Source organism: Sphaerodactylus townsendi, linkage group LG03, assembly GCF_021028975.2.
Source record: "Sphaerodactylus townsendi isolate TG3544 linkage group LG03, MPM_Stown_v2.3, whole genome shotgun sequence".
Taxonomy (NCBI): Eukaryota; Metazoa; Chordata; class Lepidosauria; order Squamata; family Sphaerodactylidae; genus Sphaerodactylus; species Sphaerodactylus townsendi.
This window is the reverse complement of record NC_059427.1, coordinates 145,360,583-145,383,829: the sequence shown is the minus strand read 5'-3', so window position 1 is coordinate 145,383,829 and position 23,247 is coordinate 145,360,583. Positions and strand designations below refer to the sequence as shown.

The following is a 23,247-nucleotide window of genomic DNA, read 5'->3' as shown; positions in this document are numbered from 1 at the left end:
TGTTAGGAACTGCAGTTGGAAGAGTTGGGAGGAGCTGAATGGGGATTGGTCAGTACTGTTGTTGATATGTTGCTAGGCTACTATTGTTGGAGCCTATAACTGTTAAAGCAGAAGAGCCCAATCACTGATTGGCAGTGATTGTGACAGCATATAAAGGCTGAGGCTGAGTGGCGGAGTTCTTAGTTCTGGCACCTTGTACCTTGGGTGCACCAGCTCAATAAAGCCGTTGAGAACGAAGCGGCGTGGTTGAGTGGAATTGATCCTAACATTGTGCCAGAACTCCTACAAAGTGCCCAGCATCGATTAAAGTCATGCCTGGGACAGAATCACAATTTCGTTACCTGGGACTTTCGCCGATACCCATCCAAACCCCAGGTTCCATACAAAACCCTAACCTACGACAGGCAAGAAAGGGACTGAAGGCAGAATTTGCAGGGGATCCCGAGGACCTTGCCTTTTTCATGATCCAGGTTGGATTGTATATGGAGGTGTATGGGGCAAGCTTCAGGTCAGAATGGGAGAAAGTCTTTGAGGTGGGAACCCAACTCAGGGGTGAAGCGGCTACCTGGCTGGTAGGGTTGGTTGAAGCTGACGGCCCTGAACTGTACCAGCTAGATTCTTTTATCATGACCCTACGTAGGCGGTTCGAAGACCCATTGGCAGAGGAGAGGGCTACAGCGCAGCTACACAGTCTATGCCAGGGAAATTCCTCTGTCAGTGAATTTGCAGCAAAATTTTGGAGACTAGTGAGCAGGTTGCGTGGGTGGCCGAAATTGGTATTGGTACAAATGTTCAAAGACGGCCTCCATCCGAGAGTCCTACAGTGGGCGCTGGTTCAAGGAGACCCTGGCTCATTGATGGATTGGATTCGATGTGCTGGGGAGGCTGAAGTACGGATTAAGCAGGTAGAGTGCTCTGAAACACGTTGGAACTTAATACAGAAAACCCTGCCCATGGCAAAGCCCAGCGGTAGAGACAGGAGCAAAGATAGTAGCAAAGAGCCGACGGTGCCATGATGGGACTGTGTTCCCACTGCAGGGAGGGAGGACACCGATTGGCGACCTGTCCAAGATGGCAAGTCCCAGCTGCAGGCAACTTCAACCCAACCAAGAAAGGCGGGTTGTTGAAAGATCAGGCACGCATACACCCAGCCTCAGCCAAGGTGGCTGTTGAGTTTAAGGACTCCTCCGGGGACTCATCTGATTCAGAGAGGGCGACACCAAAGTTGGGAAACGGGGACGACCTGTCCTGAAGGGCGCCACAGACCAGGTTGCCCGGGCTGGCGCTGGAGGGAGGGTGAGTGGGCCCTCCGTTACCTCAGTGGTTATTTCCATCTCCCTTGCACTTCCGGGATCTCAGATCTCTACCAGGGCTGAAGCTCTTATCAACTCGGAATGTTCACGCTGCCTTATTCATCCAGCGTTGGTGGAGGTGTTTGAAAGTAAGATTAAGAAACTGAAACGGCCACTTATGTTCGAGCAAATGGACGGGTCCCTCATGGGGGGGACGGTGGCCACACATAAAACTGAGGGATTACTAATGACTTATAAAGGGCATGATGAAATAAGACAGTTCGTAGTGGCCACGTTGGGGAGATTCCCAGTAGTGCTAGGGATGACCTGGCTCTCTTCTCACGACCCAGAGATCGGGTGGTCGGCCAAAACAGTAGCTTTTACCAATAGAGATGACAGTGACCCTACTGCGACTCATATCCGTGACTCATATAACAGATACGAGCCCAGATTCTCCACTTACAACATCTCACTTTGCTGTGTCAGTGCAGTGTGAAGATCTCCAACACGGTTGGCTTGTTCCTACTAGGTAAAGGTGCTCAAATGTATCCGAGAGGTGCAGCCTGAGAATGTGGTACTCGGTCAATATGTGGGGGATACAGCAGGTGAGGGGGAAGCTCAGAAGGGCTACTTGGACGACTCAACAGTTCCACGAGGCTCCACCACCCCCACCTTCGCCGCTGCTGTGGTCTATGTAGACAACGAAAGATGGGACGGTAAGCCCAGCAGGGGGAGAGGGGAGAGCAACATGCTGACGTGGAGGCTGTGTTGGGGGGGGGGCAAGCTGTCTCTGACACGACCTTTCTCTTTCTAATCCTCCCCCCCCCCCATCTAGGCGTGCCATTCGTCTTGCGCTGTGGCAAAGCTCTGAACGAGCGCAAGGCAGAGGTGCGGCTGCAGTTTCGGGACGTGCCGGGCGACATCTTCCAGCGACAGTGCAAGCGCAACGAACTGGTGATCCGCGTGCAGCCCAACGAGGCCGTCTACACCAAGATGATGACCAAGAAACCCGGCATGTTCTTCAATCCGGAAGAGTCGGAGCTCGACCTCACTTACGGCAACCGCTACAAGGTACGACGAGCGCTTCATACTCCGTGCCGGGGGGATGGCTGACCCTGTGCCTGCAGTCTATGGCAGTTGGAAGAGTGGGGAAGAACTGAACGGTGATTGGTGGGAACTGTTGTCGTGTTGCTAGGCTACCACGTTGGGGCCTATAACTGTCAAAAGCAGAAGAGCCCGCTCACTGATTGGTGGTGATCGTGACGTTTAGCAAATAAAGGGCGGAGCTGAGGGGCGGCGCTCTCAGTTCTGGCACCTTGTGCCTTGGGTTCACCCACTCAACAAAACAGTTGAGAACAAAGCAGCGTGGTTGAGTGGAATTGATCCCAACATCGTGCCAGCTCCTAACAAGGGCCACAGGAGTCTTACACTCGTCACAGGCTTTTTGTATAAAGCTGCATACCTAATTTTGAGCCTGTTTGCACAATTGTGGAACGTTTAGGTCTGTATTGAAGGCTGTGCAACCAGAGTCCCCAGTTGTTTTGAACCGTTTGAGGCACACTTTTAAATTGTGACAGGAGGTGGAGCCACATACAACAGAGGAAGACCAAGTGCAAGGGAAGAAGGGGGTAATAACCCCCACCCCAGGAAAGAAGGGTGAGGGAGAATAAAACAAACACTGTTGTGTCAGTTGCCACTCAGTGTTATTTTAATCTGTACAGCTGATGAGATCTTCAGTGGAAGCGAGGGGGGGGGGGTGCCTCAGCTGGCTGAAGGGGCTGAAAAGCCCTCTCCAGGCAGCCATTTCACCCTGGGGCAGGCTCGCCGCTCCAGGCATGCCCCGTCCCCCCCCCCCAGTGCTGTTCTGGGTCCCACTGAGGCAGCCGCTCCCCCCACCCCAACGTCCGGCCCAACCACGGCACATTTATCCAACCCTCATAACAAATGAGTCCAGCTCTCCCGACCTACAGCGTTTGATTCACGATGATCCTTGACCCCTGCAAAACCCTTGCTTCATTTCTGTCCTCACCAAGAAACGGACATGCATATGCAAACGAGGCCTTTGTTTCTCAGGCATTCTTAACTCCATGCATGCAGTCCCAAACAAGTTGTCTATACTACCTTCCGCCCCAGTTATTCCCTCCCAGTGATGGTTGCAAAGGGTGGAACAGCGTGTGTCCCCGAAGAGGCCTACAGCCCGCTTGATGGCCCCTGTGCCCTTCTGTCCTCTGCAGGGCGTGAAGCTCCCCGACGCCTACGAGCGCCTCATTCTGGACGTCTTCTGCGGCAGCCAGATGCATTTTGTTCGCAGGTAGGTGGGCTCAGGACTTTGCAGTGGGAACTGAGGGCAAGAACTGGTGACTGCATCACCCCTTATGTCCCACATAGGTCGCTGCGTTTGGCAACAGCAGATTTACTGGTGACCCCTGGTCCCGCGATGATACGGCTGGCCTCAACCCGGGCCAGAGCCTTTATGGCTCTGGCCCCTGCCTGGTAGAATGCCCTACCTCCGGCTGTGCGGGCCCTGCGGGACCTTAATGAGTTCCGCAGGGCCTGCAAGACGGAGCTATTCCACCGGGCCTTTGGAGAGGCCGGCCGTGGACTTACTGCCCCCTACCGAAACCGTAATCAAAACCGAAATTGAGGCTGCCGTTTTCATCTTATTATGGCTGGGCCTTATTTATTTATAGATTCCATCGCAGGCCCTGCCTACTTCCTCCCCTTCTTCTTCTTTTTTGGCCTTCGACTGGGCGCCTGTTTTAAACAACTTTGTTTTATATATCGGGTTGTTTAATTTACAGCTTTTATCGTTGTAAACTGCTGCTTAGGTTTTAATGATTTTAGTGTTTTATGCTGTCGATCTGCTGTTCGATTCAACAGCCATACTGTGAGCCACCTTGAGCCCTTCGGGGATAGGTGGCCTATAAGTTTAATAAAATAAATAAATAAATAAATGTCTGCATGCACGATGAGTGAAACGCCAGCACAGATCTGTCTGCCAATCACGGCCCCGCTTCGTTCATCTGACAATGTGGTCTGCAGTCCGCAAAATATTCTGCCAGAAGACTTTTTTTCGTTTGCTGCACATAAATGCAATATTTCTGAAACTGTTAAACCTCAGGAAAGAAATGTAACACCTCCCCCCCCCCCAATTTTGGGGGAAATTGAAACACAATTTTTATTACTTATTAAGCCTGGACTTAGATTGCTGTACTTCAGAATAAGATGTTGTTATTAGCTTAATTAACATATTTTAAAAATGCCATAGCTTTTTTAGAAACCAAATGCCCATACACCAGTACTGAACAGAGAGCTGTCAATCAACTGCTGCCCCTGTGTTACCTTACCATGCGTATCTGGAGAAGGAAAACAATGAAGGTTGCAAATAAAAGGCACAGATCTGTAGAAAACACCGTAATGTTGAAAACTAATTCAGTCATGAGAGTCAGCATATGTTGTAGAGCAGGGGTGTCAAACTCAATCGCACAGGGGACCAAAACTCAGCTCACATAAGAACATGAGAGCCTGCTGGATCAGACCAGAGTCCATCTAGTCCAGCTCTCTGCTACTCGCAGTGGCCCACCAGATGCCTTTGGGAGCTCACATGCAGAATGTGAAAGCAAGGGCCTTCTGCTGCTGCTGCTGCTCCTGAGCACCTGGTCTGCTAAGGCATTTGCAGTCTCAGATCAAAGAGGATCAAGATTGGTAGCCATAGATCGACTTCTCCTCCATAAATCTGTCCAAGGCCCTTTTAAAGCTATCCAGGTTAGTGGCCATCCCCACCTCCTGTGGCAGCATATTCCAAACTTTAGGTTGCGGGCCGAACAGGGAACCAGCAATTTCAGTAAAACATACACTCATTCTCCCACCGGTTTTGAAAGGCTCTATTTTCAGAATCAGCTTTTCTCTTGGCCCTTGTTAGGGGCTAGCTTTGATTTGAAATTAGGGTTGTATGCATCCACGCGCTTGATCTGACGTAGGTAGCTTGTAAGGCAGCTGCTGCGCTGCATTATGGGATTTGAAGTGTGTGCTGGTGGTGCTCCATATCGCCGGGCCGTTAAAAAAAGATATACAAAATGATCTCGCGGGCCGGATATAATCGTACGCTGGGCCAAATGCGGCCCGCAGGCCTTGAGTTTGACACATGTGGTGCAGAGGTTAAAAGCTCCAGACGGTTGTCCGGTGAGCCAGGTTAAATTCCCTGCTCCTTCCAGTGAAGCCTACTGGAGGGCCTTGAGCCAGTCGTGGTTCTCTCAGAACTCCCTCAGCACGTGATGTGGCCAGCAGTGGCAAACCACCTCCGAATGCATCTTCCCTTGCAAACCCAGCTGTGACTCAGCACTTTCCACCCCCACGGATATATTTTCATCCATAAACTGCCATATCAATGAGATAAAATTGCATTTAGAAGAAAAAGAGGAGTTTGGATTTATATCCCCCCTTTCTGTCCTGTAAGGAAATTCAAGGCCGCTGACAAGCTCCTTTCCCTTCCTCTCCCCACAACAAACACCTTGTGAGGCAGGTGGGGCTGAGAGAGTCCTGAGAGAACTGTGACTAGTTCAAGGTCACCCAGCAGGAATTATTTCTTAGAATGTGTAGTATGGAAATTTAAGTGAAACCTTGCCTGTCACTTATTCCGAAAAATAAGGTATTCTTCAGTGTTCCCTCAGACTTCCAGTTGTTCTGGTTTCGGGGGAAGGGGAGGTCTAGAGCATAGGTGTCAAACTCGTGGCCCTCCAGATGTTATGGACTACAGTTCCCATCATCCTCTGCCAGCACGCTGGCAGGGGATGATGGGAACTGTAGTCCATAACTTTATCTGGAGAACTTGTGAAGATCTGGACACCTGTGGAGTCTAAGAGGAAGGGAGTATTCCGACCTACGGCTTTTACCCAGGTCTTCACAGCAGCCTCTAGAACTACTGTCCAAGGGGTTGGAGGTGCAGTACGTAACCCTCAGCTTGTCGGTCATTAAAATTCAGGCAGGACAAGTGGGGAAGAGCAGAGCCGGTCCTGAGACCAGCGAGCCAGAAGTGCTGAGCAGAAGAGTTTCTCTGGCTTAAGTCTACAGCACTGTGTCGTGGTTAAGAGCAGGTGGATTCTAATGTGGAGAACCGGGTTTGATTCCTCCACCCCAATGTGTTTCCACACTCCTGCCCATGAAGCCTGCCAGATGACCTTGGGCTAGTTATAGTTCTCTCAGAACCCTCTCAGCCCCACCTACCGCACATGGTGTCTGTTTTGGGGGAAAGGAGCTTGCAGGCCACCTTGAGTCTCCTTACAGGAGAGAAAAGTGGAGTATAAATCCAAACTCTTCTTCAGCTGCGGAGCGACAGCTGTCTCCTCCACACACTGCCGGGGTGGACGCCTGGGAGTCTTTCTCCAGCACAGCTTTGCTTCTTCCAATGGGGTAGACTCCTCATTGCAGTGTTTTGTTGTTTTTTGTCACATAGAACTTCAAATACATGTGTGTTAAATTGCAAAAGTCCCCTTGGGTCGTAAGCCCTTGAGAGAGCAGTCCACGGAGAGAAACACGTCTTGCTGTGACGTGCCTCTGAAGATGCTGGCCACAGGTGCAGGCAAAACCTCAGGAGCTAAAACTCCCAGACTGCAGCCACACAGCCTAAAAGAAGAAGAAGAAGAAGAGTTTGGATTTCTATCCCCCCTTTCTCTCCTGCAGGATACTCAAAGGGGCTTTCAATCTCCTTGCCCTTCCCCCCTCACAACAAACACCCTGTGAGGTAGGTGGGGCTGAGAGAGCTCCAGAAAGCTGTGACTAGCCCCAGGTCACCCAGCTGGCATGTGTGGGAGTGCCCAGGCTAATCTGAATTCCCCAAATAAGCCTCCACAACTCAAGCGGCTGAGCTGGGAATTAAACCCGGTTGCTCACAGCCACTACGCCACTGTCTTGAAATAGGGCTGGGCAATTCCTAGAGATTTGGGGATGGAGCCGTGTGTGTGTGTGTGTGTGGGGAAGGGGGGGGAGTTCAGACAGAGAACACAGTGGGGTATAATAATGCCCTGGAGGCCACCCTCCAAAGCAGCCATTTGCTCCAGGGGAAATGATCTCTATCATCTGGAGGTCAGTTGTAATATCTCCAGGCCCCACCTGGAGGTTGGTAGCCCAAACTCAAAATCATACTTAGGACTAATGTATTGTCGAAGGGGCTGTTCAGTGGGGTTCACTCGAAGGAAGTAGAAGAAGAGGAGTTTGGATTTATATCCCTCCTTTCTCTCCTGTAGGAGACTCAAAGGAGCTTACAAACTCCTTTCCCTTCCCCACCCCCACCAACACCCTGTGAGGTGGGTGGGGCTGAGAGAGCTCAGAAAAGCTGCGACTAGCCCATGGTCACCCAGCCAGCATGTGTGGGAGTGCACAGACTAATCTGAATTCCCCAAATAAGCCTCCACAGCTCAAGCGGCAGAGCAGGGAATCAAACCCGGTTCCTCCAGTGCTCTTAACCACTACGTCACTGCTGCTCCTAAAGTAGCTTTAGAAAATGCACTGTGAATTGCTCTTTCTGGGAAGGAGGCATGGGGAAAACTAGTTAGAAGCTCTTTTAGTCCTTGTGAGGCAGGCAGACGATAAATAGCGTAATTAGTTAAGAGTTAAAATTTCCGTGGTCCTCCCTGTTCCAGCAGCAGCCCTCTTTGCTTGCTTCGGCAGAGCTCCCCACAAGCTACTCTAACGTTGTCCTCTTCCCCACAGTGATGAGCTGCGAGAAGCCTGGCGTATCTTCACTCCGTTGCTCCACAAGATTGAGGCTGAGAAGACCCCACCTATTCCCTATCGCTATGGAAGGTGAGTTGGGAAGATGAGCATTTGCATATGGCTTTTGAGTTGTTATGTAAAACGATAGGTGCGCTTTACACGGTATACACACTGTTGCCGGTTGGGATGCGCTACTTGGAGAAGGCACTCTTGAATCCTTGGGCCCTCCCGAGCAGGCTGTGTAGAGCGTCACAACACTGGACCAGATGAATTTTCAGTCCAGTCTTGACAATGTTAACAATGATAATTACCGTATATACTCGAGTATAAGCCAACTTTTTCAGCACATTTTTTAATGCTGAAAAAGCCCCCCTTGGCTTATACTCGAGTATATACGATAATTCCAAGATGACGGCCGGAGCTGGGGCTGCTGTGGGGATCCGGTAAGCATGTTGCTTCTTTTTTTCTAACTCACCAGAGAGCTGTAAAAACAAGCTATAAGGACAGCCTGCATAGCATTACAACTAGGTTGTGTGTGTGTGTGTTAAAAGAAACCGAGGCATTTCTCTCCTAAGGGTTATTGGTGCGTTGCATTCTAGATGAATACAATTCTTCATACAGTAGTTCACTGCCAAACACTGATGTTGCTGAATCCCAGAATTGTTCTACATTTGGAGGAAGACAGTGGTTCATTTGTGTTCCTAGAGTGCTGGAAAGCTGCTCATCCTTAATGCAAACTCTGCTAAGCAACTCTATCTCATCTTGCTCCCAAATCTTCTGTTTTTAGCTGCTACTGAGTCAAGTTCGAAGGCTTATACTCGAATCAATAAGTTTCCCAGTTTTTTGCGGTAAAATTAGGTGCCTCGGCTTATATTTGGGTTGGATTATACTAGAGTATATACGGTAGGAATTGAACCTCTCTATTCTGGGGCAGTGTACCTCCCATCAACTGAGAATGTGTGACAAGAACATGTGGTTTCATACGCTTTGTTTGCTGGGGGACGGGACCCTGGAAGAATCTCTGAGCTGCCTCTGTTGGAAGCGGGACACACTCAGGGATCGTTTCTATGAGAACCAGGCTGCAGGGTGAAATCGGCATTCTGTTTTGAGTTCTTAATACACAGGTAGGGGGTGCTTTTTTCTGCCGTTTCATATAGACTGATCTTAGGACAGGTTAGCTGAAGTAGAACACAATCATGTCACAGTGGAAGCAAGCCTTTATTGGCATAGACAACAGTACAACAGTAATTTTAAAAAAACAGATTAAAAAGCATATACAATACAGGTCAAAGGAAATCTACTGGTGTTTAGTAATTTCCAGGAGAAAGTCTGCCACTATCATACAGAGAGAAGGATCAGGGTTGTCCAACAAGTAGTGTAATCTAATTAAATCGGGGAGATGGGGTAAATGTAAAGGAGTAAGATTCACATACTTGGATCTGATTTCCTTGAATCTGAGACAGTGTAGTAATTGGTGGGCCAGAGATTCAACTGAGCCATCATTACATGGGCACAATCTTTTAGGCTTTTCTTGCTTATTAAATCTGCCATGTAACAAGGCAGAAGGCATAACATTAAACCTGGCGAGCATTATGGCTCTCCTTTGAACAGGGTTTATTAAGCAATACAGGTAGTGTGCCAAGTGGCCCCATTCAAATGGGAGAGAACACAATCATGTCCACATTTACAGAATTCTTAAAAGAAAAACAGTCTCAGAGTAAACTTAATTTTTTTCCCTATGCTGCTTTTCGTTGCTCTTAGCAGGTTACCAAGCACATTGTAAACACCCCCGTCCCCCCAAATATCAGTCCCCATTGCTGAAAGCATATTGTAGCTCCTCCTGTTAGGGAGAAAAGTCCTGAGTGTCCTGAGCGCTGAGCAGAAAGGGGCCTGGTGCTGCCTACCCCACAACAAACACCCTGTGAGGCAGGTAGGGTTGACACAGTTCCGAAGAACTGTGACTAGCCCAAGGTCACCCAGCCGGTGTGTGTTGGAGTGCACAAGCTAATCTGGTTCCCCAGATAAGCCTCCGTAGCTCCAGTGGCAGAGCAGGGAATCAAACCCGGATCTCCAGATTAGAGTGCACCTGCTCTTAACCACTATGCCACACTGGCTACAAAATCAGTTTTGATTGGGGAAGAGCACTGGTCTGCAGCCTTTGCGGATTCACGTCCCCCTTTAACACCCAAGTGGCATTCACATGTGAATTTAAGGAACCTGCCTGGTCCTTCTGACGGGATGCTGGGGGAGGGGGTCAGATCTGGGGTTTGCATGCCAAGCAGATGCTCTGCCACCGAGCCACGGCCCCTCCCTGAGACCCAATGAGTCACAAGCACATAGCAAGAAGTCTCCTGATCTCACTGAGGGCGAGGGCGGCGCTGTGCTTCTAGCAGGCACAGGACAGCGGCGTCTGATGGCCAGGAGGACGTGCTTGGCCTGAGAAAGAGCAAGAAAGTACAGGCAGGGATCTCTGACCTTGCCTGCACTAAAACAAGTGCTCCAGTGATGAGTAGCCGCACTGGTCCAACAGGCTGGTCTGCTTGCTGCAGCGGCACGAAGCACACCAGCAGCACATTCTTCCAAAAAGGACAGCTCTGTAGGATCATGTAGCTCATCAGGGGAAGATCCGCCACACACCTGCGGACTGCTGGCTTAGAGGGCAGCAGAAACCTTGATAGCATCCGCCCTGCTTAGGAGAGAGGCAGCTGTTTGCGTAAGGGACTCTGTGTCCTAGGCCAGGAGTCCCCAACGTGGTGCCCGTGGGTGCCCATGAGCACCATGTTGGGGACTCCTGGCCTAGGACATAAAGTGGGTGGGGTTTTAGCCCTGGCCACTGGAGATGTGATTGGCTATGCATCTTCTGCCACAGCAGACGGATCTTTGCCGCATGCCTAAAGGCGAGCTGCATTCACAGACGAAGCAGGGAAGTGCAGAGAAGCTCTAATTAAGAAAGTATAAACTGCACCACGGCTTAACAGTACAAAAACTGTAAATTTATCACAAGCGACACCTAAAGAAATAACACAAGAACTACAGCCCACAAAATTTTTTTCCAGTAACCCAAAAGCTTTATTATATTGACGCGACTCACGTACGTAGTTTAAAGAAACAGAACTCAAGAAATTCCCACGTGCTATAAAATAAACGTGGGGCAAACACACCTAACAAAAGGAACAAAATGATCCCACATTGTCAACAAAGACTCAGAGACAGACAGCAAGAAGTACTGGTACATGGGGTGCTGTGTGGGTTCCGGGCTGTACCCGTACCGGTACGTTTTTGTAATTCTTTGCTGTCTATCTCTGGGTCTTTGTTGACAGTGTGGGATCATTTTGTTTCTTTTGTTAGGTGTGTTTGCTCCAGGTTTATTTTATAGCACGTGGAAATTTGAGTTCTGTTTCTTTAAATTACGTACGTGAGTCGTGTCAATTACAGCTTTTCAGTTACCGAAAACATTTTTGCAACTATTTTGTGGGCTATAGTTCTTAATTTTGTGATTTCTTTAGGAATTGCTTATGATAGAGAGTTAAACTCAGTTTTTATGCTTAAGCCATGGTGGAGTTTATACTTTCTGAAGTAAGCTGCAGCAGCCATTTTGTGCCCACCGTTCTGTATCTGAATTCCAAAGGTGTCCAATATGGAGAACCTGTCCCAGACCTCTGTCGTAGCTGTGGCAAGCCAGATGTTTACAATTTTATTTTTTTTAAAATAATTTTATTTTTTAAAATATTTCAAAAAGGATATCGAAGAGATAGAAAAAGTGCAGAGAAGGGCAACGAGGATGATTGAGGGACTGGAGCACCTTCCTTATGAGGAGAGGCTGCAGCGTTTGGGACTCTTTAGTTTGGAGAGGAGACGTCTGAGGGGGGATATGATTGAAGTCTATAAAATTATGCATGGGGTAGAAAATGTGGACAGAGAGAAATTTTTCTCTCTTTCTCACAATACTAGAACCAGGGGGCATCCGTTGAAAATGCTGGGGGGAAGAATTAGGACTAATCAAAGGAAACACTTCTTCATGCAACATGTGATTGGTGTTTGGAATATGCTGCCACAGGAGGTGGTGATGGCCACGAACCTGGATGGCTTTAAAAAGGGCTTGGACAGATTTACGGAGGAGAAGTCGATCTATGGCTACCAATCTTGACCCTCCTTGATCTGAGATTGCAAATGCCTTAACAGACCAGGTGCTCAGGAGCAGCAGCAGCAGCAGAAGGCCATTGCTTTCACATCCTGCCTGTGAGCTCCCAAAGGCACCTGGTGGGCCACTGCGAGTAGCAGAGTGCTAGACTAGATGGACTCTGGTCTGATCCAGCTGGCTTGTTCTTATGTTCTTATATAGGTTCTTAATAGGCAGCCCTTTTCGTAACACAGTGAGCAGGATGTAGGAAGCGAAGTCAAGTACAACAGAAAACGAAAGGAAGATTCAAGCTTACGTACTAAAAGACAGTTAGTAACTAACAGTTCTCAAATCCATGAACAAAGCTGCAGAAGCAAAACTTTTCAGGCAAGGCAGGGTTAGAGCGTCAAAGATTCAAGCAGCAACAGAGGCTAAGAGACCACTAGCCCAACTGAACTAATTTATGGCCTGAACCAATTACTCATCTAATTTGGAACCAGCCAACAAAGTTACAGAAACCAAAGAAGAGTTGAGGAAAAGATAATTCTGGCCACCTCATTTGGGATTTTTACTAGGCTGTATGGTAACGATTTGCAGCTGTGACCAAAGATAAGGGGGGCAACCTTGCAAGGGATGGCTCAAACACCTCAATTAAACCACCTGTGGAATTTCAGCAAAACAGCTTTTCATGAGAGGAGTTACAGGAAGACAGGATTTGTTCTAAGATAGCTCTGACCAACAACATGGAGTCCATTCTGTCACAGGAAGTGTCCTAGCAAAAGTTCACTTCCTCTACACCCCTGGGTCAGAAAGTTCAGGGACCCCTTCCCCAGGCCTAATCTTGCAGGAGTCCTGAGCCAGAGGCATTTGATATTTTTTTTCTTTCCAGCCGTGGCCCCCCTGAGGCAGATGAGCTGATGAAAAGGGTCGGATTCCAGTACGAAGGCACCTACCGCTGGGTGAATCCTCACAAGCTGTGAGCACTACCTCTACACCTCACCTGGTCCACTCCTCCCTGCAGACTCTGAGCTGGCCGGGCTAGTTTGTGGGGTTTGCGCTCGCCTTTCATCCTCCCCACCTCTCTGGAAGACCACGTCAGAAGCGTGGGGGACGGCTCTCGCGGTAGCTTTGTTCGGTGGCGGTACTGGTGCACTCCCCTTCGTGGTACCTAGACTCTATGGCAAGAGTCCGCGGCTTCTCCTCCTTGGCCCACACCTCTGGCCTTGTGTGGCAGGTGCCACTATTTTAGATCAACTCCATATCCAGCGCGGCTCTCCAATGTGCTCCATTTCCTGTTCCAACCTCCGCCTCTCTTTGAGGGTAGACCTGGCCTTTGCAAGGAAGAGGCTGCTGGGAAGGAGGGGGCTCTCCTCCCACCTGTACATGCTGCTCTGTCAACTGCACTAGCTCGGCTTTCGTTGCATTACTTGTTACATTCCTGCCCAGGCTGCTTTGTGGACTTGTCTGTGCAGCTTTTTCCATAAATGGAGATAATTGTTAGAAAATGTCTGTGGTCTTTGCCTTTTCTTCTTTGGGGGGTATCGTATAAACCAGTGAAGGCGAACCTCATTGAGACCGAGTGCCCAAATGGCAACCCAAACCCCACTTATTTATCGCAAAGGGCCAACACCGCAATTGAACCTGAATGCTGAGGTTTTAGTTTAGAAAAAACCGGTTGGCTCCCTCTTCCTCCACCCCACCCGCTCGAGCAGGGGCCAGCCTGCTCTAGCTTCCAGGAAGTCCCGCGTACACTGCTCTATGCTTCTCTAGCATCTCTGCCTCCTCTGCACCCTCCCCCTAGGGCAGCAGCCACCTGGAGCACAGGTACCAGGCCCGCCAGCCGAGACCTCCATGCTCAACGCAGTGCGCACATGTCATGCTCAGTGGCCCAGGCCAGCCTAGATGTGCGTGTGTATGGGGGTGATTTTCCACCCTCACATGGCGAACTCTGTGTGCGCGTGCCCACAGAGAGGGCTCCGAGTGCCACCTCTGGCACCCGTGCCATAGGTTCGCCATCACTGGTATAAACCCTAGGAGTCCTAAGCCTGCCTCGGTGCAGGTCTCTTGAAGTATCTGAAAGGCTGTCACTTAGAGGAGGCCAGGGAGCTGATCCTGTTGGCAGCAGACGACAGTACTCACAACAACGGGTACAAATTACAGCAGGCATGTCCAACTCTGGTGCTGCAGATGTTCATGGACTACAATTCCCATCAGCCCCTGCTGGCATGGCCTATTGGCAGGGGCTGATGGGAATTGTAGTCCATGCAAAGAAATGCATTGCACACAGGCGTAGGCTAAAGTATCTCAAACAAATTTATCTCTATATATTATATTTCATATAGATGCTCATGCAATATTATTCATACATATCAAAAACCATTTTGTAGCAGTTTTGGCAAAAATAAATTATTCATTTCCCATCAAATCAGTTTCATGTCAATTTCAATATACAAATTCAAGATTGTTCAACATAAAGCATTTCTCTTCTTCTCGTAGTACAATGTTCTGAAAAATTTCTGAAAAATTTCACTTCCCAGGTAATATATCAAACTTTCACTTCTCAAACGCCTTGCATGTTCAAGTGCATTTTCCAATTCTTCTGGAAAATTATTTCTTTTCTTTTATGAAGATAACAAGTTATCTATATGTATAAAAATCTAACAGTGTGTTTGTTCCTGATGGTCTCCCTCAGAAGCTGCTGGACGGATCGCCCCCAAATTTTCACATGACATTCCTCCCTGTTGCGGGCAGGTAATCGGACCTTCAAATCACCGAAAGTCCATACCTGAGCCAGGTAAAACATCTTTTTCCTAGCGCATCAGGCCATAAAGCTGGCTGTATTTAACTTGCTCACCCCTTTAGAGATGTCCGTTGCAGCCTGTCTGTCTGTGGCCTGAGGGCATTGGGATGAGGGCTTAGAGATATTCGCACAGATGGTAGGCATGGAGATGAGCAGTGAAAACAGTAAATAGGTAATACTGGTAGGTAATACGAGTGGAAGTGAAACACATACACACTTTGCCGTGTGAGACGTCAGGTGGGGTTCCCCCTCCACACGCAGGTAACTTTCACTCTCTATGCCTCACCCACTGCTACCACACAACACCCACTGCTACCACACAACTCTGTGTCACCCACTGCTACCACACAACACACATCCAGCTCATCCTCACACACCTCACTCTGCCCTCCCTCACATCCAACCACCACTTACCCACTTCCTCACCCATATCTAGCCCATTGCAGCACCTCTTTTACTAAAAGCGAGCTGCAGTTTGCCTTTTTCTTCCAAGAAAATCCGCGGGGTGGGGGCGAACTAACACTACCAGCTCCGCTTCTTTCGCATGTGGCCCTTTAAGAACCCAGGGAGATGGCCTCGATCTGAGCACCTCACCCCCCCGCCTCTGCTGCCTGACTGGGATAGCCTGCTTGCCCCAGTTCTGCCTTACCCAAGCCAGGACTGTGCGTGTCAACCAACCTCATGGACAGCGGGATTCGCACTCTGGACAGTTCCGTTGTGGAATGGGAAGGGTTACTTAATACTAAAAAAACAAGACAGCACCATATAACGTTGTGCATTGAAAAGGGAAAGAGGGATTCCATTTGACCACCCCAAAAGGCTATGCTGCGAATCACTGGACCTGCAAAGCGGACATCTATGCTTGAATGCGGGCTCGTTGACACTGTGATGAGAAGGACAGTTGCCACAGCAACGCATGGCCGGGCCCGCTAGTTATATATAATTCTCCATTCACCATATGCAAAAGTTTCTATAAAGTGTAAATAAATATCAATGAGAAATGTTATGCACTTTTACAATGAGAATGCTGAAGATACGCAGTTACAATAAAATTTCATTATCCAAAATTTTCTTAATAGACTTACATTTCCTCCGCAGAGTTCAAGTTACATCCTTAATGGCAGTATCATATCTCATAAAAGACAATAAGGATTCCAGGGTGATATAAAGCTCCCCATAGAAGCAAATGTGAAACAGCTGCCATTCCAAAAAACCTACTCCTTAAAGGGGCATACACATCATTTATAGTTGACAAAAGAAATTATTCACAGATGACAAGAAAAATCAATTTCTCTATTCAATCCTACCAGATGACTGTTAAATTGAAATACAATCCTATTTTCTACCTGCATAATATTCAGATCGATATTACTAATATTTTTCATTTCCTGGAAATGTTCAATAACGGCAAACCTTAAATCAGTATCCCTATGCTGCCTCTCTGCAAAGTGTGCAACCATTGGTGCTTCCATATAACCATTCCTGATATTACTTCTATGCTCAGCAATTCACATCTTGATTGATCTCAAAGTTTTTTCCACGTAGGTTCTATGGCAAGGACAAAAAATAATATACACACAATGTGTCGTATTACAATTTGAAAACTTAGTTAAGTGCCATTTTGACTCATTAATGGCAAGTCAATAATTTTAGTATTTAAGGACAAACTACACTGTGCACAAGTACCACATCTGAAATGCCCAACCAAAATCGCTTTTATATGTGGTTTCAGCATCAAATCTGCCCTCACAATACTTTGTTTTAGATTTTTTGTTCATCTGAATCCAGTTTTCGGTCGAAATTGGCATCCAGGGATATCAGTAACTAAGTCCCAATATTTATAAATAATGCCCTTAATGTCTGATGCCTCCTGAGTATAATCAAGTGACCAGATAAGTTCTCTCTTCATTTTTTCTTTCTTCGGTTTTAATAGCTCCTCTCGTTGTAAAGCATTAATTTTATGCCAAGCTATTTCCAACACAGGTTTGGGGTATTCTCTAGTTTGTATATTGAAATTGACATGAAACTGATTTGATGGAATAGGAGTCATTTATTTTTGCCAAAACTGCTACAAAATGGTTTTTGATATGCATGAATATTGCATGAGCATCTATATGAAACATAATATAAAGAGATACATTTGTTTGAGATACTTTAGCCTACGCCTGTATGTGACACATTTCTTTGTTGGTATTTCTTACATTGCACACCTTGTTGTGTTTTTAATTGTAGCCCATGAACATTGGAAGCACCAGAGTTGGACATCCCTGAATTACAAGGTTCCAACTGGATATTAGGGGGAAAAAATTTACAGTAAGAGTTATGCAACAGTGGAATTGGCTGCTTAGAAATGTGGTGAACTCCCCAACACTGGCAGCCTTCAAGCAGTGGCTTGACAAACATATGACTGGGATGCTCTAGCTTGATTCCACGTTCATCAGTGGGTTGGACTAGATAGCCTAAAAGGTCCCTTCCAACTCTATGATTCTACACCTTTGGCGTGGCGACACAGGCACAAGGTGGCATAACTGTAGCCGGGCCACGTAGGCAACACTCAGATCTGTGACCTGCACAGTGGGTATCTTGGGGTGTGTGGAGTGTGGCTGGGCCTCTCCTACAGCCTGCTTTGGAGCTGGGATGTCACGCCTCGCCCCCAGGAAGGGCCACGCTAGGCGGGGGTGGCTGGGAACTATTCCACGTCCACAGCCTCACAGATCCCGAGGCAGCGCTGACACTTTGGTGCCATCCTTCAGCGGTTGGTTCCTTGCGGAGGTTCCTAGGGCGTGTGGCGCGCCTGCTCGATGCCTCGGGCAAAGAGGTGGATGAGCTGCCCGTGGACTCTGCATAGAGAAAGGGAGAGAAAAGTCAAGAGGAGCAGATGGGACCGATATGCAGCCACTTCACACAAAGTGAGCTTCCTGTACCTGCGTTCTTCCGTTCCCAGAAGTCGTTAGAAGTTCCTAGATCAGTGAGTGGCGAAGACTCTTTGGCACTCAGATGTTATGGACTAGCAATTCCCCATCAGCCTACTCAGCATGCCAGGCTACAACTGGCCATGCTGGAAGAACTGATGGAAGAATATAAGTCCGCATCTGGAGAATAAAAAAGGTTACGCATCCACTGTCTATCTAGATTAAGACTCAATAAAAGCGGACTTCCTCGATTGACAGAATCCAAGTCTTTATTGGGTTTGGCAACAGGTGCTCTCAGTTTCAGAGGAGTCCAACGTTCTGCTGAGCCTGGACTTCGTAGCCAATAATAAACCCGTGATCCCTTGCTTTGATTCCTCCTGACCTCCCCTCCCTCCTTCTCTCAGAGAGATGTGGGAACAACGAGGGTGTGTGAAAGACTTTGTTTTGGGAAAACCAGACCTCCCAGTGCTGGAGCCTGGCGACAGGCACCCCTGGCCTCTGATGTCTCCCTTCCGGAGTCCACAGAGAGGGGTTCTTTAGTTATCCAAATCCTGCCAAAGGCATCCCGAAGCAGGAGACACATGCAGACCGGAGTGTAACCGGTGCATAGAAGGAGTCAGCATTCACCTCTGCGCCCCAGCCTCGCCGGTTCCCCTGGCCCAGATGCTGCAACCTGAAAGCCTCTTGAGGTCTGAAATTCGGAGGAGGGCGGAGGTGCCACTCCTGGCCCGTTCAAAAGGAAATTCGGTATCCGCATTGCCCGTCTTGCCCAAGAGCTTTCAGCTGCAGCGGATATTCACAGGCGTGAGCCCCCACCACTACTGATTGGCACCTTTGGACCACCTGTTAGAAAGACACCTTCAGGCTTTTTTTGATAGGGTGACCAACCTCCTAGTGGAGTGTGGGAAGGCACTCCCAGAATCACAGTCTCCAGGCACCAGAGATCTGGAGAGAAATGGCAACTTTGGACTCTAGGGCGAGTACATTCCTTCTGCCAGCAGCCCTCCTCAGGCTCCCACCCCTGGAATCGGGCAACCCACCTTATATCTGTCTCCCACAAGCCACGCCAAGTGCTTCTTGCTCAGAAAGGCTACATCAAAACCTCCCCTGCCAATGCCGTGGCAGTGCAAGTAGCTGGCTGCACCACTAGTTAATAATACATTTCCAAAGGACAAGGCTACAGAGATTCAGAGGTGCAGCCAAGCGTGGGGTGAGTGGTTAAGAGCAGGTGGATTCTAATCTGGAGGAACGAGGTTCGGATTCCCCACTCCTCACCCACCTGAGTGGCAGGAGGCTTATCTGAGTCCAACCAGGATGTGTTTCCGCGACTCCTACATTTGATCTCCTGCTGGGTGACCTTTGGGCTGGTCAAGAGTTCTTCGAAATCCTAACTCCCCACCTGCCTCACAGGGTGTCAGCCTTGTTGTTGGGAGGAGGGAAGGAAGAGGCCTCCTTGAGTCTCCTTACAGGAGAGAAAGGTGGGGTATAAATCCTAAACAGTGGTAGGAGCAGCAGTGGCGTAGGGAGGTTAAGGGAGGCTGCGAGTGTGTACTCCTAATCTGGAGGAACCCGGGTTTGATTCCTAAAAGCTTCTGCCGCCTGAGCTGTGGAGGCTTATCTGGGGAGTTCAGATTAGCCTGTGTACTCCCACACACGCCAGCTGGGTGACCTTGGGCTAGTCACAGCTTCTCGGAGCTCTCTCAGCCCCACCTATTATTATTATTATTATTATTATTTATTTAATTTGTATACCGCCCGAACCCCGAAGGGTGTTTGTTGTGAGGGGGGAAGGGCAAGGAGATTGTCAGCCCCTTTGAGTCTCCTGCAGGAGAGAAAGGGGGGATATAAATCCAAACTCCTCTTCTTCTTCTAAACTCTTCTTCTACTCCTGGCATGCGACTCTCTCCCAACAAACTCACAGATCTCCCACTAAGGTGAATGGCTTATCATCCTCCCAGGATGGTACCAAGCTGTGACAAAAGTGCCAGAATCTTTGCCTGCTTCGACCAGGACAACCAACCTGATGCTGACATCTGCTATTGCTCCAGGGTCTCTCCTGTCAGCCGAGGTCCAGCAGCTGAGCAGGGGTTCCCCCCCCAGCACGCGTTTCCCTCCACAGAGCCCCTTCTGCCCTCACGAGTAGCCACTCTCCCTCCTCCGGAGTCTCTCCCACTTTCGAGGAGCTGAGGTGAAAGCAAAGCAGGCTCCGGACCCACGATGCCTACGCTCACAAAGGGCAAGTCAAACTAAGGGATACATATGAACATGCAGTGTGATCAATAGGAGTACAGTGTCTAGACCAGGGGTCTGCAGCCTGTGGCTCTCCAGATGTTCATGGACTACAATTCCCATCAGCTACCCAGAATTACAGTGTCTAGACCAAGGGGTCTGCAGCCTGTAGCTCTCAGATGTTCATGGACTACAATTCCCATCAGCCCCTGCCAAGTGACCAATTGGCCATGCTGGGAAGGGGCTGGATGGGAAAGTATAGTCCTATGAATTTTATCTGGAGAGTCTGCAGGTTGCAGAACCAATCCTAGGTCTAGACTCGAGAGATAACAATGGTGTACCTCTCTATTCTGCATGGGTTACACCTCACCTGGAATACTGTGTGCAGTCTCTGGAGGCACCTACAATTCAAGGATATTGATAAGCTGGAGCACGTGTCTGGAGGAGGGCAAGCCAAAATGGTAAAAAGGTCTGGGAGTCCATGCCCTACTGAGGAGAGACTTAGGGGGCTGGGTATATTAAGTTCTGGTGAAAGAGAAGGTTAAAGGAGTGACATGGTAGCCCTGTTTAGATATTTGGAAGGGATCTCATGTTGGTGAGGGAGCAGAAAGCTTGTTTCACTTGCTTGCTCCAGGAGACATGGAGTTCAAGGTATCTTTTAATACCATGGTATGTCCTTTTAATCACCATAAAATTTACACAATTTCCTCCTTAAAAGTTACAAAAGGAAAAAAAATCAGACTTCTTCCTCTGTACAAAGGATGGGCCAAAAAAAATTGTATGCAAAGGATTTCCAGATTGGGAGGGGGCACTGTAAAGGCCCCTAAAGCTAGCGATGTGGAAGGGATAACTGTCTGTAATCTTTTCCAACAACCCACTTCGAACAGTTTTGTAAGGGAGAAACAATGAAAGAAGAAGAACATCTCTGGCCATCCAAAAGGGTTGGGCTTTCAGGAGTCTCATGGAAGAAGAGGCCAGAAATCTGAGAGGGTACAAGGCCATACTTTGCACATATATGGAAGCATGTCTTCGAAGTTGGAAAAGCTAGCCCCGGGCCTAGGGAAAGATTCCTCGGCTGGAGAGACCCGACTATACAAGGGCTAGATCAACAAGCGGTGTCAGTGTAAGGGTATGCCAAAGCGGAGTTCCCTTCTATTTTTTGTAAGAGAATGTAGCAAGTTACTGGCAGCGGTAAGAAGAGAGGCAAACGTTTTGGCTACAGCTGTTACACACAGCATGTGACAGGTCGACAGGTCAGGGTTGGGTCCGAAGGCTTCTATAGCATAGAATCTTATAGAGTTAGAAAGAGACCCCAAAGGGCCATCAAGTCCCAGCCCCTGGAATGCAGGAACACACAATCAAAGCACTCCTGAGACATATGTTCATCCCAGCCTGTGTTTAAAACCTCCAAAGGAGGGAGACTCCACAACTCTCTCAAAGGCAGTTGAATTCCACTGTCACTTTAGCCCTGACAGTCAGGAGGAAGTTCTTCACCTCATGTGTTTAGGTGGAATCCTCTTTTCCTGCCAACCTTGAATCCATTAGCTTCGTGGTTCCTAGTCTCTTGAGGCAGCAGAAAACAAAGCTTGCTCCCTCTTAGGCTTGGCATCCCTTTGAAATATTTAAGCATAGCTATCATGTCACCTCTTAACCTTCTCTTCACCAAACTAAAGCATCCCATCCCCTGGCTCCTATAAAGCCTCTCTTTGTAGGGCACGGATTCCAGGACCTTTTGCCATTTTGATTGCCCTCCCTCTGGACCCACGTTCCAGCTTGTCAATATACTACTTGAATTGTGGTGCCCAAGAGACTGTACACAATATTCCAGGTGAGGTCTACAACCCTGGAAGAGTATTTGAATGGGAGACCTCCAAATATGAATACCAGGATTGTAGGACACGGAGGCAAACGACAAAACCACCTCTAAGATATCTCTTGCCTTAGAAAACCCTGCAGGGGTTGCTTGCGTAAGTCAGGTGTGACTTGGACAAGAAAAAATGAAAAAATAATCCACAAGTCCTGTTTGGCCTGTAGATGGCACTTCTACAGTCTGTGTTTGTTCTTCGAGTGCCATTTCCAACACCCTTTCTGGTGAGTGAAATCCAGTCAGAAACACTCCCCATCCAGCCTGCCTCCTCGGCTGTGAGACCGCAATTTCTCAATATGTGGCAAAGATCCCGCATACGGGTCACGAGCCACTGGATTTGGCACATACCCCTAGTGTAGGGCAGTGATGGGTAGAACCTTTTTTGAGACCGAGTGCCCAAATTGCAACCCAAAAAACCCACTTATTTATGCTCATAGAAAGTGCCAACACAGCAATTTAAATCCTGAGATACTGAGGTTTTAGTTTAGAAAAAAAATGGTTGGCTCCAAAGGTATGCATTACTCAGGAGTAAAGCTTGAGTGAAGTAGTTGTTACGGCTTTGCTTTTGAAGAAACCAAATGCAACTCTTTTCCAGCGGGTAGAATCCACTTGCGACCCTAGAAGCTGGTTTACTCAGTGAAGCAGAAGCCCCATTGCTGTAGCAGCCGGAGCTTACATCCCCAGGTAAAGGATGCGTGCTTCAGTTCTCTTCCCATGAAAATCAGTTGGGAGTTTAACAGCTTGACAGGGTTACCCACACTGCTTCCCACCCAAAACTAGGTCTTAGGTTTTAATGCTAATGTCGAGGCCAACGAGGCCCAGACCAGCCCAGACCAGCCAAGATGTGGAAGTGACTCTGTTCTGGGGTGCCCACAGAGGGAGGGCTCTGGAGTGCAAGCACCTCTGACACACCCGTGCCATAGGTTAGCATACCACTGAGTGAATAGAGGGATTGGACTGGATGAATTCTTAAAGAAGCCCCTTCCAGCTTTTTTAATTCTCTCTGATGTTGGGACACTGCTGGATGCATATAAACCTGTTTTGTACTTACTTGCAGATACAATAGTAGTTCACCGGCAGTTAACTGAAGAAGAGACCAGGAAGTGCCAAATCCTCTTGAGAGTACCATTCAGGCCCTAAAATTTATGATTATTAGACCATACCAGATTCAAATCCATAGTAGTACCCTTTGCCCACAGACAGTGAGGTGGGGATTCAGCAGGTTTGCACCATTCACTTGGCAGAACTGAGTTGTTAAAATGGTGCTTTGCAAAACAACCAGGCGTTAAATTATTGCTTGAATCCCACCACACTGC

General features: G+C 48.4%; 2 protein-coding genes across 2 annotated transcripts in view; one reads left to right on the top strand and one right to left on the bottom strand.

Annotated features, from left to right (window-relative positions):
* G6PD (glucose-6-phosphate dehydrogenase) overlaps positions 1-13,628 on the top strand; it is a 43,960-nt gene extending 30,332 nt beyond the window's left edge. Inside the window, exons 8-12 of the mRNA XM_048488096.1 lie at positions 1,822-2,008; positions 2,128-2,363; positions 3,527-3,603; positions 8,001-8,093; positions 13,013-13,628. Coding sequence (XP_048344053.1) covers positions 1,822-2,008; positions 2,128-2,363; positions 3,527-3,603; positions 8,001-8,093; positions 13,013-13,103 — 684 coding nt within the window. The 3' untranslated portion in view covers positions 13,104-13,628. The remainder of the gene's footprint in view (positions 1-1,821; positions 2,009-2,127; positions 2,364-3,526; positions 3,604-8,000; positions 8,094-13,012) is intronic.
* Positions 13,629-15,957: 2,329 nt separating this feature from the next.
* The window catches only part of LOC125427899 (ceramide kinase-like), a 74,087-nt gene continuing 66,797 nt past the window's right edge, over positions 15,958-23,247 (bottom strand). The window contains exon 6 of the mRNA XM_048487466.1: positions 15,958-17,763. Within this exon, the coding sequence (XP_048343423.1) occupies positions 17,700-17,763 (64 nt within the window). The 3' untranslated portion in view covers positions 15,958-17,699. The remainder of the gene's footprint in view (positions 17,764-23,247) is intronic.